The sequence below is a fragment of the Cucurbita maxima genome, unplaced genomic scaffold (genome assembly GCF_002738345.1).
Source record: "Cucurbita maxima cultivar Rimu unplaced genomic scaffold, Cmax_1.0 Cma_Scf00005, whole genome shotgun sequence".
NCBI classification, from domain to species: domain Eukaryota; kingdom Viridiplantae; phylum Streptophyta; class Magnoliopsida; order Cucurbitales; family Cucurbitaceae; genus Cucurbita; species Cucurbita maxima.
In genome coordinates, this window is record NW_019272021.1 from 3,204,136 (window position 1) to 3,218,357 (window position 14,222).

The following is a 14,222-nucleotide window of genomic DNA, read 5'->3' on the forward strand; positions in this document are numbered from 1 at the left end:
TGGTTTTAATTTTATGACAAAACTCTTAATATCCAATATATCATACCTCATATATTATTTCACATATAGATATCGTGTAGCTGCATGATATACGTTAGTACAAATCACGAGGAATTAATGATATTGAATGTACAAAACTTGGTTCGACATTACGTATTTTCAGCATGGAGCGAAACAGAAAGTAGCTCACCATTTAGCAAAAAACGAGTTAGTATTTTTTATATTTATGTTTTTTGGCAACATCACGTTGAATTAGAGTAATCTTTACTGGCCTGAGTATAATCCTCTCAATATTTGGTCACTAAGAACTGTGTATCTTTAATCCAACTCTCAACAGAGGACATTAAAAGGAACCTCATGATGGCTGAAAGAAGCTGATGAATTGGCCTTGCTGTTACTGAGGAAGCTTGCTCTTCTTCCAGAGCCAATAGTTAACACGGATTGGATCGACACGTTCCAAGATTAAGCACACAGTGTTGGCTAGGTCGGGATCTGTTGGACTATCGTCTGGTGTCCTCAAAGCATCAACAGCATCTCTTAACTCTTGGCTTGGTTGGAAACCATGACAGAGAAGATTCATCAGGGTGCTCAAAGCAAATACGAAGTTTCTTTTACCGCTCAAAACTTTCAAGCAGACGGAAGAAACTTGTGGGGCAGTAATCCATGAGTGTGTGTCACCGGAATAAAGTCCGCGCAGATATCTCCAAGAACTCTCATTTTCAGGATGAGCAAGAATGGCTTCAACAGTATAACTCACTTCAGACTCTCTCCTGGCTTTTAAGCCACCCAGTAATGGAGATCTGGTTATGACAAAGTATCTCTACCACAAACAACATAAAAATGCAAGAAGAATTAAACTAATAAGTTGAGAATGGTTAAATTATAGTAGATCATTATCCAATATTTTATATGAAAGACAATTATGTGTCTAAAATAGAAATTTATAACAAAACCTTGAAATATATGGCATTCGTGACAGGAAAAATTCAAGAAACTTGACCAAACTAAAGGATGAAAAGAATAAAGTAATTTCATGCCCCACGGAAAAGTTTTAATTATATAAAAAAAAAATTATTAGAAAACAAGGCAATGAGTCCATTAACACCAGGGTTTCTCTGTCTGTTGCTCCATACAAATTTGTTTCCTGAAAGATGCTCTTGTACTTCTTGTTTGGCATGCGCAAAGAACTAGTAAATAAGAATCTAAAAAGAAACAAATGTTCAATCCTTGGGAGCATGGCAGTATAATATCCATGCCGAGAAGGTTCAATTTGTACTAATTTTTCTAACTTCAGAATTGCATGTTAGGAAGGAACAAAGGATTAGCTTGCCATGAATTTATTTTCTTAATCTAGATGAAGCCTTTTGAAACAGACAATAGGCATGCCACCAAAAATGTGACACCGATCAAACAGAATCCCCAATCTAATTGGTAAAATTAATCTTTTTGATAAAATGGTAAAATAGAATCCCCACCAAGACTTTCGAAGGGGCATTGGCATTTGGTTAAATACAAGAGGGTTACCATCGACTCATGACCCATTTCTATAGTTTTTTTTTAAGGTTAAATTACAAATTTAATATCGTTTGTGTCTATTTGGTCCCAAAACGTTAAAAAGTATCTTAACAGATTTTAACTTTCAATTTTGTATCTAATAGGTTGTTGACCTATTTGACATTTTCAAGGATACAAATTGAAAGAAACAAGACAAAGTTCAAGGATACAATTTTCCTTAAGGGGCTTCCCTGTTTTGTTTTCTGATCTTTCATCATAGTTGCTAGGCTGTTTCTTCTTATGTTGTTTGTTGCTACCATTCATCTTCAGGATCTGATTATTCCAACTTATATCTAGAAAACTTTTGAATCCATTTATACATCTTTGTTGTCGTAGGTTATCAATTCCATAATATTCTTAGTTTCAAGCAGCAATTTTTACAATTTTACCCATAATTGATCGATGGCCACAGTCACTAATCTAATACCAATTTGATGGTTTAAATTAATAGAAATATTATTGATATAAGAAAATACAATTATAAAGCTCCAAGCACTTTTGAGAGGCCCGGTGCCCTCCCAAAGTCTGCCTAAATTCCCGGTTAGTTATATCTCAAGCATGCTGTCCATTATGTATACAGAATACGGAAATGTGCTTTTGCAAATGACTTTTGGAGCTACACATTATCTACTTTTGGCTGGAATTTTGTTGGCCTATGCAGGCATATTCTCCCTTTTCTCTTATGTGTTACTTGGTCATCCCTTCAAAGATGAGAAAAAGACTCTCAGCTGAATTTCATGAGAGCTTTCCTATGGCGCCTATGGTTTGAAGAAAACAGTCCCTCTTCAACAATGCGAAGCATGAATTCTCATCTTTTATCAACTCTATATTTTCTTAGCATTATCTTGGAGCAAGCTAAATCCTCCTTTTTGTAATTACAGTTTATCTACTCTCATTACACATTGAACTAGCTTCTTGTAATTATTCATGATAGGACTGTCCGTGGATTCCTCCTCCTCATTGTCCTTAAGTTTCAAACGTCATCATCTTTCTGATAGAGAAACGTTAGATGTCGCAGGCTTACTTTCTATTCTCCATGATCAACGCTTGTGCGAGGGAGTTGGGACTTCAGGTTTTTTACCCCAGATTATTTTGGAGGCTTCTCTTGCGTTCTTTCTTTCATTTGTTTCTGTCCCTTTTCCGCCTCAGTTCACATTTGCTTTCTCCTCACTCTAGGAGGTTAAAATCCTAGAAAGAAGTTTTGCGTAAAAGGTTTTACATGGGAGAGTCAATGCCATGAACTGAGTTCAAAAGTATTCTTACTTGCGTTGCTCTCATAGTAGTGGATCCTTGGTAGGCATTGGTCAAAGGAATTGCATCATCTGTTGGGGGGCTATCAGTTTGTTCAAACTCTCTGGTCTTGGTCGCTGAACTTGTTCGATTTATGTTTTGTGTGGAATTGGAACAGTTATGCTAAGATTCCATACGTGCTCTTGAGTTCTCCTTTTCAAGAAAAGGGAAAAGTTTATTGGCATTCTAGTCTTTTTTTCTTTTTTTTTTCTTTTTTTTTCCATTTTGTGGGGGTGTTTGGCAAAAGAGGAATAATAGAATCTTAAGAGGGGTGGAGAGATCGTGTGACGAGGTTTGGAAGGTGGTGAGGTTTGATGCCTCCTTGTGGGCGTCCGTCACTCGGCCATTTTATAATTATGATCTTAGTTTGATTTGAATGGACTAGAGTCCCTCTAGTAGGTAGTGTTTTGGGTCTCCTTTTGTCGGGCTTGTTTTTTTGTATGTCCTTGTATACTTTTTCATTTTTCTCAATAAATGCTTAACTTCCTACCCACAAAAAAAAAAAATACATTGCACCATATTACTGATATGGTTTTGTTTCCTAAAAAAATTATAATAGATTATAATAAATAAATAAAAGTCTGCCTAAATTCCCAGCTCCCAAAGCCATTATATTTTTAACCACCAAACTCAAACAAACCTATCCGTAAATTCCTAATATCTTATGCCAAAAATACTATATTTTTTACCACCCAGCTCTACATATATTCCTAATGAAGTGCCTCTACATTTACAAATGCTTCCTTTTCCAGTTATTTGGGTTTAGTTCAAAGATAAAGAAGCAGATATAAAACATGTCGCTAACCTGATTCCATGCAGAATTATTAAAAACATCTTCCTCTAGGAGCTCGTGACAATAGTCAAGTTCATCTTCCCATCCACCCAGTGCCTGAAGAACCCACTGCATTAGAATTAACAAAACCATGTCAATAAAATCTGGATGGAAAAATAAAGCCAAAGTTGCATTGCTTAGATTAGAATAACAATAAACTGTAGTAGATTGAAGATCAAACCTGTCTATGAGACCAGGCATGATAATTTTTGGAATCAAGAGAGAGAATATTTTTGGTGAATTCAATCTCTTTTCTTGAAGCATCAGTTCCCAGTTTCTGAGCAACCCATCGCCTATGGTGCCTGCAAAGATATTTCACAAAAATTCATGCAGGCCTATACTGATAGAAGAGAGGATAAAATGAACAAGTAGGTCAAAAGTTTAATGTTGGACGACATTCACAATCTCAGTCACTCAATGTAAAGTTTCGAGTTTATTTTTTTAAGTTCAAAGGTATTTTTGAAAAAAAAATACTGATGGTTTCCTTCCAAAAACTAACAGTAAAGTATTTTTTAGTTTATTTTTTTTAAGTTTAAGGGTATACTTGAAACTTTTGAAAGTAAAAGGGTATGTTCTATAATTTAGCCTTTTTTTATGAGAAAAACGAACTTTCATGGAGAAAAAAATGAAGGAATATAGGGGCATACAGAAAAATAAGTGCACAAAAAGGAAGCCAACTACAAGAAGGAACTTCATTCCAATAAAATGACACCTAGAGAATAATTACAAAAAAGCATAAACAATGACGCCCCAAGAGAAAAAGACTATAACGAAGGACCAAACATAACTTGATGAAATCTCTCTCTATCTCAAGATTCTGTTGTTTCTCTCGCTCCACCGATGAAATCTCTCTCTACTCTTGAAAATTCTATTGTTTCTCTCGCTCCACCGATAAAATCTCTCTCTCCTTTTGAAGATTCTATTGTTTCTCTCTCTCCACATCCCCCACGAAATAGTACAAACTCTAGCCTACTACCGAAAAAAAACATTTCTCGAGAAAACCTGTTTGAACTACAAAAAGATTTTTATTTACTGCAATTACCTCCACCTCTGAAAAACAAAAACACATTTTGCAAGGCGGCTTTATTACCAGGCAGGCCAATGCCATTACCAGCTCTTGAAAGAAAGATGAAATATTACATATAATTTGATTGTGATAACTTAACATAAGAAAAAAGCTACAATGCTTTCATATTTTAAGTTCGATTAAGTAAACCATAGTCTGTTCTATATCTTAAATGCAGCCTAATATCAAGCAACAGATTAAAAATTTGAATAAAAAGAAAAAACTTCAAGCTCATTAATTCAAACATTAGACTGACCATATCTGATAGTTTTTGGTGTTAGACTCAGCAATGTCATCAAGGAAATTTAGTTCATCATGTAAATTAACATTAAGAGCCTCGAGTATCAAGCGCCTGAAATGCCAGACCTGCAAAGAAGAAAAAACTTCATTAACCTACTTATAAAGGTAAAATTAAATGAACCACCTTATACATAAGCTCATTACAACAAGTGTAGGTTTTAGAATGATCTGTATTTAGGTTGAATTAAAAAGTCTACAAGCTTTTAATGAAATTAATTGAGTTTGAATTTGGTTCGTAAGGCTGAATTGACACGTGCTGCACTACTAATACGTAATAATTCTTTCATATCAAAGGATTTTCCAAGACAGAGAAAGGAGTCTGGAGGAATTATTAGATCTATCCATCTTTATGGCTGTTTTATTGGTGTAAAAGCTTTTCACGTTTTTGCAACCATAGGCTTAGTGTTCTCATATTCAACGAAGAAAACAGCTCTACCATGCATTTGAGCTTCATCAACGAAAATGACCATTGTTCTACATTCTTAAACATTTCGACATGATGGGATGGAGTTTCTCAAGTTACAGCTTGTTGGAGCTTTTATAGTCCCTATGAACGGAAGGAACAACCAGATATCCAACAATAAATCCCCCTCTTTTGAGAGGTTCTATGAGTTGGTTTTTTCCAAGATTTAACTAGATGAAAATGTTTATTCTCTCCCTTTAAAATTCTAGCTTAAATGATCTTTCGGCTGATTGGAAGGTGGAAGGTTTTATTTAAGTTTCCTTCAGCTTGACCTTTCTGCTTCCTTATGATCCCTCGGGTTTGATCTATATGTCCATCTGACTTTCAAATTCCACACTAATGATGGTTGGTTGACACAAATGCTGGTTAATCAAAATGTATTTTCCCTCCAAAACATCATTCATTGGCCTTCCATATAACCCAATTGATGTTTTGCTATCAGCGAAAAACATCCAGTATTCTCGTAGTACCTACTCCCCTAGGTTCATGCTAGGATATTTTCTTTTTTAAAGAATCATTCAATATTGTTGGACCCACATCATTCTTAAAAGATGTTGGCATGGAAATCAATTAATGTGGATTAATACTCATACTACCATAATATAGGAAATTTTCCCTTGTTATTAGATAACCATTTTTTAACATTCGTGGTTACTAAAGAAGGTTGCTTGGATCCATTTCATGTCCTAACACCATTTGTAAATAAATCTCGGGCATTCAAATAGTCACTTAAGACTAACTTATAATACTTTGGGGCTGATGGGGAACAGAAAGCGAAATATCCCCTTGATTTTGATTGTTGTTGGAAGAAAACCACTTACATTCTTTTCCACCTTGATACAAGTTGAAGTACAATCCAACCTGTTGAAGGTTTTAGAAGAAATCCTAATTAGAATGTCAAATGTTTGTGAATTGCAAAGTGCAAGAATTCCTATAAGTTAAAGGTAATTATCTAATGGAAATCCATCCACCTTATTCTTTGTTAAATTCTGGTTTCTTATGCTTTTCATCAGAGCATTTCTCCAGGTTCAAACGATTGTGGATAACCTGCCTGACAAAGAACTTAACCTTTTTTGGAATCTTGATCTTCCAGAGGGCCAAAAATCAGTATCTAATGGGAGAAGGGTCCAATAAACAGCGAAAGAGTGAACTAGAGAAGAAGCCGCTCCAAGGATTAGAACTCCAAATCCACACATCCCTCCTCTCATCCCTAAAATCTGAAAATTTCAACTCGTAAGTTTAGAGGCCTGCATGTACAAAGCTCTTTCCAAAGTTAAAGTAAAGAGGCCAGAGGTTATTCTCTAAACAATTTCACTGTGATAAAGCGCCTTCAATAAAGGCAGACAAATTACATATCCTATTCTAATTGCAAATGAAAGTAGTGGAAGATTATAGAATATGAAACAAGTAAGGAGATCTTTAAACTGGATATAAAGAAAGCACGTGATAGAGTCAATTGGAAATTTAGAGAGGAAAGGGTTTCAAAATCAATGGATTTATTGCATTAAAGGGTGTATATGTTGAAGAAAATATTCTCATACTCTTAAATAGAAGACCTATAAGAAGAATGCGTGGCCACAAAGGTTTAAGAGAAGGAGTCCTTTTCTTTTTTTGGAACAAGAAATGAAACTAATTAGAACTTTTGAAGAGGCATCAGGGATGAGGAAAAACTGAAGGAAATCATGAGATTATATGAAATGGCAAGAAAGTTAGGATGCCTGTTTGAATCTCTCTTTCTATATTATTTTTAGGCATATTCTTTTGAGCCAAACTAGCCAAACAATTGTACAAAAAGCATTCAATGAAACCAAGTAACCACACACAAAACCTTTGATTATCCTAGGAAATTCTCCCGGGACACAGAAGGCAAAGATAAATGACATGAGAGCAACACACATTTTTTGCAGTATCCAAGATCAACATTGAATAACTAAACACATTCCTCTTTCCGTATAAACATTGCAATAACTAGTTCAAGTCAAAGAAACTTCACAAACATGGGATTCTACCAAGGCTAGCAAAGCAGTTTCAAATTTTTTAAAAATTGCCTAAATGTATTCATCGATTCTAAAAATAAATAGCTCTGCTCGACAAAATTAAACCCTAAAACAAATGAAGCCCATCGTCAATCACTCATCCACCCCAGTCCAAGTACAAATCTAAATCTAAACGGCCATCGGGTCCTTGAACAACAGATATACAAAGATGCTGCAAGTTCCAGAATTCCACTCCAACAAACTTCCAAGAAAAATTAGAAAACAGACAAAAGAGAGGGAGAAAGGAATTACAGTGTAATTGCCAGGATTTATGGCAATAGCTTCGGCAGTGAGATCGAGAGAGCGAGGAGAACGCTCATCTGCTCGATATACAGCTCGGAAGTAATTCATGACCTCAGCGAAGTCTTCTTTGTAGGCGATCGCCACAATCGGATTCGGACCATCGTCCTGCGGAAGCGGAGTAACGTCCGACCACTCCGGGCGCTCACTCAGCGGGATCCTATCGTCGGAATCCATCTCTGTTGCTGGCTAAACACGCAACAGCAACCGCAAAATTGAGAAAATAAAGGATCAAAACTCAGAAGACTGTGAGTGGAAGTGGGAGTTAACTAGGGATCATGAACAGCTCTTCCACCTTGTACTGTATTCCGACGGCGACCTTCTTCTCAATTCCCACTCACATTGGTGTAGATAAGCTCCGTGACATTTACGAACTTGTACTAGTCTATATATTTTAATATCTTAAATATTAACTTTTTAATTTCATTTTTTGGTATCAATTTATACCCTCGATTAAATTCGTTTGGAATATCAATCGTTAGTACTCATGTGTTGTTCTTATTTCTGAAATCCACAATGGTATGATATTGTCTACTTTGAGTATAAGTAAGGCCTTATATCAATGAAGTTAGTATTCCTCACTTAAAACTCATGATCATTTCTTAAATTAGCAGAACTTTCATCATCCAACACCTTCCTCCCTAGAGATGTTATTGGACGATAACGTCCACTATCACTATTTTATTGTATTAATGGATATTTGCTATGTCCATCTCGACCACATTTTAGCTCAGGTCAAACTCCTTTATCACAAATTTGATGAAATCACTGTCTTTTTAAGGTTAAAGGAAAGTAAGAGACACTCTATTTTCGTCAGATTATGACTTTCAAGAATCGAATTCGTGATTTTCATGATAATGGTCACCTAATTCGTGATTTTCTATTTTCTTTATCCTTAGATGATTAAAGTATTTCTAATTTCGTAAAGATTTGCTATATTTTTCCAATCACCTTTTACAAATATGTTCAACCCCATCAAAAATAATCTGCAACCAATCAAAACAACATCACCAGATAAATAATATTTATGAAATAAACAGTTTTTTTTTTAAATTTTTTTTTTCAATTTAGCTTTAAAAAAATCAATTAATTTGTTCGAATTAATACTAAAGAAATTAGTAATTTACTTGATCATGTATGCACCAATTACAGTTCTTGATCCCGATATCCTGCCACGGTTTCTAATGGCATTGGGCGGCGGCGGCAGAGGCAGCGGTGGTGATTCTTTTGGCGGTAAACTCTTCATCGAGTTTACAATGTCAGACAAATTATTATAGACTGGTGCCGGAGACGGAGTAGATAAGTTCTGCAATTGAATCTCAATATCTTCGATATTTAAGTGATTGAACTGTGAAAATTTTGTCATCGAAGCTGGATTGTAATTTGAGAGATTGAACTCTGTCTTAGAGCTCGAATTAGCGACAAGTTCGATGGACAATGGATCGGCATAATTAGATTCAAAATCATAACCTTCACGATATGATAAAAGGATCATCGACTGCTGAATATATCTTAAGATAATTATCGAGAGCAATCTCCACCTCTGTTTTGGATTCGCCCGTGAGGCTAAAACCTTGATTATTCTCAATCGATTGATCCTGCTGGATATTCATCTCCGGCGATCGCCACCGCCTCAAAAGCCGTAGAGATCCACGGTTCATCAAACTGCATCATTTGATTTTGAAGGCATCGCTAGGTTCGGATTCTGATCGAGATGTGGAAGCGACGGAGGAGGAACAGAGGAAGAAGGCAACTGACAATCGACATGGAGACTAAAACCATGATTAATCTCAATCGACTGATTCTGTGGAATATTCATCTCCGGCGGCTCAAACGGTGCATCGTCGTCAGAAAAATACAAAGAGAGACATGAGTCATGAAACTGCAGTATTTGATCGAGATGCAGAGACGACGGAGGATCGAAGAAAAATTGCAATCACCGGTCAGCTAAAACCATCATTATTATCAATCAACTGATTCTGCTAAATATTTATTTCCCCGCGGCATTGTGATCTCCGCCGCTTCAAACATCGCAGAGATCCATGATTCATCAAACTGGTGCATCTGATGTGGAGCAGAGGAAGAAGACAAATAGCGATTGTACTCCATAATCGAAGGATTTTAGAATGGATTTGGGATTTTCTTGAACTCAAATTCTTCGAAACGAAGATGCTTCTGTGCACAAAGAAAGATTTATGGATTAGTTTTGGAATTCTAAAAGGAATAGGAATTCAGTGACCGTTGGGCTTCAAATTGGCGGGAAATTCAGGAAATTGTAACCGAACCCAAAAGTTTTAGATTCAATGTATTGGATCGGGATATTTTTAGATTCAATCACCCACCCATTCAACTCAACTCAATCCAACTAATTTTTATTTTTTTTACAAGGTTGGTTCAAATTTTATTTTCAAAAATCTAATTAAAATATACCATTCAATTTAAACGCTATTTTGAAAAACCATAAAAAAAATTATAATATTAATTAAATATATGGGTATATAATGGTATCATAAGGTATATTTTAAAATTAATAATAATTTCGGGTCCATCCATAAACTATGTGCGTTGAGTTACATGTCAATAAGATTTAATAGACTATCGGCTATTTTTAAAGCAAACTTGTCTCATTCCTCTTAAAAATCAAATAACATTATGACTCTGATTAATTTTAATTTTAATTTTATCTCGTAATGATTTTAAGACCTGCAATGCAATGAAAATTAAGGTTTCGTTGATAGAATTGCAATAGAAATTAAATGACAAAAATAATTTATTTATTTTATTTATTTTGGTTAGGATTGCATCCAAGTTGTTGTTGCAGTTAAGTCTATGCATGCGACATTATCTCAAAACGAGCGCTCAAATATGTGTTTTCATTATTTTAAAATTATTGTTATTTCGTATTCGCTATTCCATTGATGTTATTTTTATTTGAAATAAAAATTTGTAAACGTCTAAATTTATGGTATTGTTTTCGTGTGAATATTTTCAAATAAATTTCACACATATTAGATATGTTAGACGTGCAGTGACAAGTTTATTTTAATAATAAAAATTAGGGACGTTATTCATGAACTAAAATAATACCTATCCCGAATTAAAGGTGTAATTTTTTTTTATTGTATTTATTATTTTCCATGGTAATTTTTCTTGTCAACATTAATAATAATAAAATGTTATTGTAGTAATGGAAAAAATTTAGCGAAGAGGCTAAAATGGTAATTTTAATCCGTGGTTTCTTTTATTTTTAATTATTTTTATTTTTTTAGAAAAGTATTCGGTCGGGTCGGTTTTCTATGTACAAATCCGAACCGACCCGACTGAATATATATAAAAACCGATCGACTGCAGTCGGTCCGGTCGGTTTGCTCACCCCAATTCCTCTCCTCTATCACGATTATCCCTATTTGTAGAAGGGGCTAGGGTTTTCTCTCTTTCTCTCTCCCTCATTTCCACCGTCTCTCTAGCTCGATTCTTGGCTTGGCAAGTTCCTGATCGCCTCGGTATGTAATTTTCTTGTGCTTTTTTTTGATGTTTTTTTGTCGCTTTGAAGATCTTTTTCTTTCCTCCGACTGAATCTCTTGTATCAGGACTGCGTTCTTTTTGTGATTTTGATTGGAATGATCTGCCTTTTGTTCAGCACGATTCAAATCTTCCTAAATATGGAGATTAGAGGGATGCCTTTTCATTTCTAGATTCTGATCGTTTATAGTACCGTGTTGACCCTCAATTTGTGCATCTCGTTTCTTATATGATGTAAATTATGGGAATTAATGATTTTGGAGAAGGAAAAGAAAAAAGAACGCTTATGATTCTCTCTTATTTCAAAGTACGAAGCAAAAGACTAGAAATAAGAAGTGAAAATATTGTTGGACGGGCCAAGGATTCATCTTAGTAATCATGATCATGAGAGATGATGCCCCAGTTTGAAAATATGTATTGAACATTTAAATTGTTAGATGACTCTTTGCAGCCCATGTTAGAAAACTTATATCCTCTCTGCTGTTTTAGCGGCTGGAATGAATCCTTTGTTCAAGAGCACTTTTATCTTAATTATGTACTTTATATGGCGAATCTTGATGATCACGTATTTATGATATTGACATATGTGATGTGTGGAATATTATGAATATTGCTCTGGTCTGCGCCTCTTGAGTTGTGGTAGCTAGGCATTGAGGGTACCGATCCTTTTACAGCTGTTAATTTGATCAATTTTAGGGAAGAAAACATATCTCATCAAAGCAACTAATCAACTTTTCTTTCTTCTAATTACTCAAGTCATGAATATCAAATATCCAAGCTAGTAATGGACTAATGTTTGTGGGAATTGTTAGTCCATTATAGGAACATCACACGGGACTTAGAAAAGGGAAAAAGTGATAATCTTGGCTGTTTCCCCAAGGTAAATCTCGTCAAAGTGCCTAACCTGTTTTTCCTTCTTCAAATCGCTCTAATCATGAATATCAATTATCCAAACTAGCAACAGACGAATATTTGTCGGAATCATCAATTAATTAGAGCAATACCACATGAGGCTTAGAAAAAAGGAAAAGTGATACCTTGATAGTTACCTCGAGGTTTAGAAAATAATAGGAGCTAGAATGGTTGGATGAACAGATCAACAAAAGAAAGGAAGATACTGTGGGTTGCTTTTGGTGGTTGAGGTAAAATATTTGAATTGCTTGATTAGAAAGACACTGGGAAGAGAGATGAATTTGTTTAATTCAAGAATAGATTTGTTGAATCTCTAGTTCATGCTTTTGGACCAACCATACCCTTTCAGTATACAAAAGAAAGGGTAACTTAGGGTTTGAATCCGGTTTTTTTATGTTGATTCTAACTGGCGTTTGCTTCACCTTCTCTTTAGTAAATGCGAGGAAACACTGTTTCTGAAGCACTTGATTATTCATTTCTGATATTTGGTTAGGTTAATATCATATTCACTGTGAGTCTGTCAAGTAGTTTCATTTTGATTTCTTTTATCTTTTTGTCGGTTTATGTTCCACCACAGACAAGCTGAAAATATCATGTTTAGCAGATAATATTGGATCGATTGGTGAAAGATAATATCATGTTTAGCAGATAATATAGCATACAGTGAAAAATGGCTTGTGTCTAGCATTACCAACTGGAAATGATAAATACGTGGCTGTTCTGTTCTTGTATGCGCTGTTTTAACGTTTAGGGCAATTGTTTTGTAATTTATTTTCTTTCTTTGTGTTTTGTTTAACTAGACAGAAGTTAAGTAGTTAGACTAATCTAAATTCTAATTATATCGAGTGAAAAGTTGGAGTTCTACATTATATGTACTTGATGGCTTGAAATATGAGTCTATGAGGTTGTGATGACTGTGTGTTGGTGGTATTGCAACTAACTCATTGCATTTCAAATGTAACACAGAACAGTAAACATGCCGAAGAACAAGGGAAAGGGAGGAAAGAACAGGAAGAGAGGAAAGAACGAAGCAGATGATGAGAAGCGTGAGCTTGTTTTCAAGGAAGATGGTCAGGAGTATGCTCAGGTTCTCAGAATGTTAGGGAATGGTCGGTGTGAGGCGATGTGCATCGACGGAACAAAGCGTCTTTGCCATATCCGAGGGAAGATGCACAAAAAGGTTTGGATTGCAGCTGGTGATATAATACTTGTGGGTCTTCGCGACTACCAGGATGACAAAGCTGATGTCATCCTCAAGTATATGCCCGATGAAGCAAGGCTTTTGAAGGCATACGGTGAACTTCCTGAGAGCACACGTCTCAACGAGGGTATTGCTGGTGGTATCGATGATGAGGATGATGGTGGGGCCGATGACTATCTCGAGTTCGAGGATGAAGATATCGATAAGATATAGATTTATTAGTAACCTCTTTACATTTGGAGTTTAGAATGGTGTGGATGGTTCGTTATATCGATTTGCTCCACTGTTGTTGTGCACTCTTCTGTTGTTCTGCTGGTGAATTGGTATTTATTGCCTTAAAAATCTAATATTGATATATACACACACGTGTGCCTATTTAAACTTGCCTTCCATTTTCCTTTCCTTTGCTTTGCTTGCTTGCTGCTTGAGTTTTATCAAAGAATTCAGATGCACATGTTCGTGAACTGCAAGGGTTTACTATAACAATTTGTTTCAAATTTGAAGAAAATAATGTCAAAATAGATTATATTATCATCTAATTTTTATATCTAATTTTTATATAACTCATATTGATTAAGATGCAGTACACGACTAATTGATTAAAATTATAGTACTATATAATATTATCGTTTAATTGGAGTATAACTCAATTGGTTAAGATTGTAGTACAATATAATTATTAGATCATATTATCGTCTAATTTGAGTATAATTTAATTGATTAATTTTGTAATACAATGTAATTTT

General features: G+C 35.1%; 2 protein-coding genes across 3 annotated transcripts; one reads left to right on the forward strand and one right to left on the reverse strand.

Moving 5' to 3' along the window:
• Nucleotides 1-90: 90 nt before the first annotated feature.
• LOC111479431 (protein farnesyltransferase/geranylgeranyltransferase type-1 subunit alpha) lies at nucleotides 91-8,211 on the reverse strand. Its single transcript, XM_023124106.1, has 5 exons — nucleotides 7,794-8,211; nucleotides 4,999-5,108; nucleotides 3,858-3,978; nucleotides 3,650-3,745; nucleotides 91-820 (listed from the first exon to the last, which is right to left on the reverse strand). The coding sequence occupies exons 1-5, from the start codon at nucleotides 8,016-8,018 to the stop codon at nucleotides 395-397; spliced, it is 978 nt and encodes a 325-aa protein (XP_022979874.1). The 5' UTR covers nucleotides 8,019-8,211; the 3' UTR covers nucleotides 91-394.
• Nucleotides 8,212-11,201: 2,990 nt separating this feature from the next.
• On the forward strand, nucleotides 11,202-13,866 carry LOC111479507 (eukaryotic translation initiation factor 1A). Of its 2 annotated transcripts, none has more exons than XM_023124208.1 (2): nucleotides 11,202-11,344; nucleotides 13,247-13,866. In XM_023124208.1, the coding sequence occupies exon 2, from the start codon at nucleotides 13,252-13,254 to the stop codon at nucleotides 13,687-13,689; it is 438 nt and encodes a 145-aa protein (XP_022979976.1). In that variant the 5' UTR covers nucleotides 11,202-11,344; nucleotides 13,247-13,251; the 3' UTR covers nucleotides 13,690-13,866. The 2 variants fall into 2 exon arrangements, with proteins under 2 accessions (XP_022979976.1, XP_022979975.1); XM_023124207.1 differs by having other exon boundaries at nucleotides 13,242-13,860.
• Nucleotides 13,867-14,222: the final 356 nt, after the last annotated feature.

Bases quoted from the DNA above. Each gene is read 5' to 3' on its own strand.
- LOC111479431 (XM_023124106.1), bottom strand. From the start codon at position 8,018: ATGGATTCCGACGATAGGATCCCGCTGAGTGAGCGCCCGGAGTGGTCG. The intron at 3,979-4,998 runs GTCAGTCTAATG...ATATCTTTGCAG, and splicing joins ACCAAAAACTATCAGATATG to GCACCATAGGCGATGGGTTG. The intron at 821-3,649 runs GTTAGCGACATG...TGTTTGTGGTAG, and splicing joins ATAATTCTGCATGGAATCAG to AGATACTTTGTCATAACCAG.
- LOC111479507 (XM_023124208.1), top strand. From the start codon at position 13,252: ATGCCGAAGAACAAGGGAAAGGGAGGAAAGAACAGGAAGAGAGGAAAG.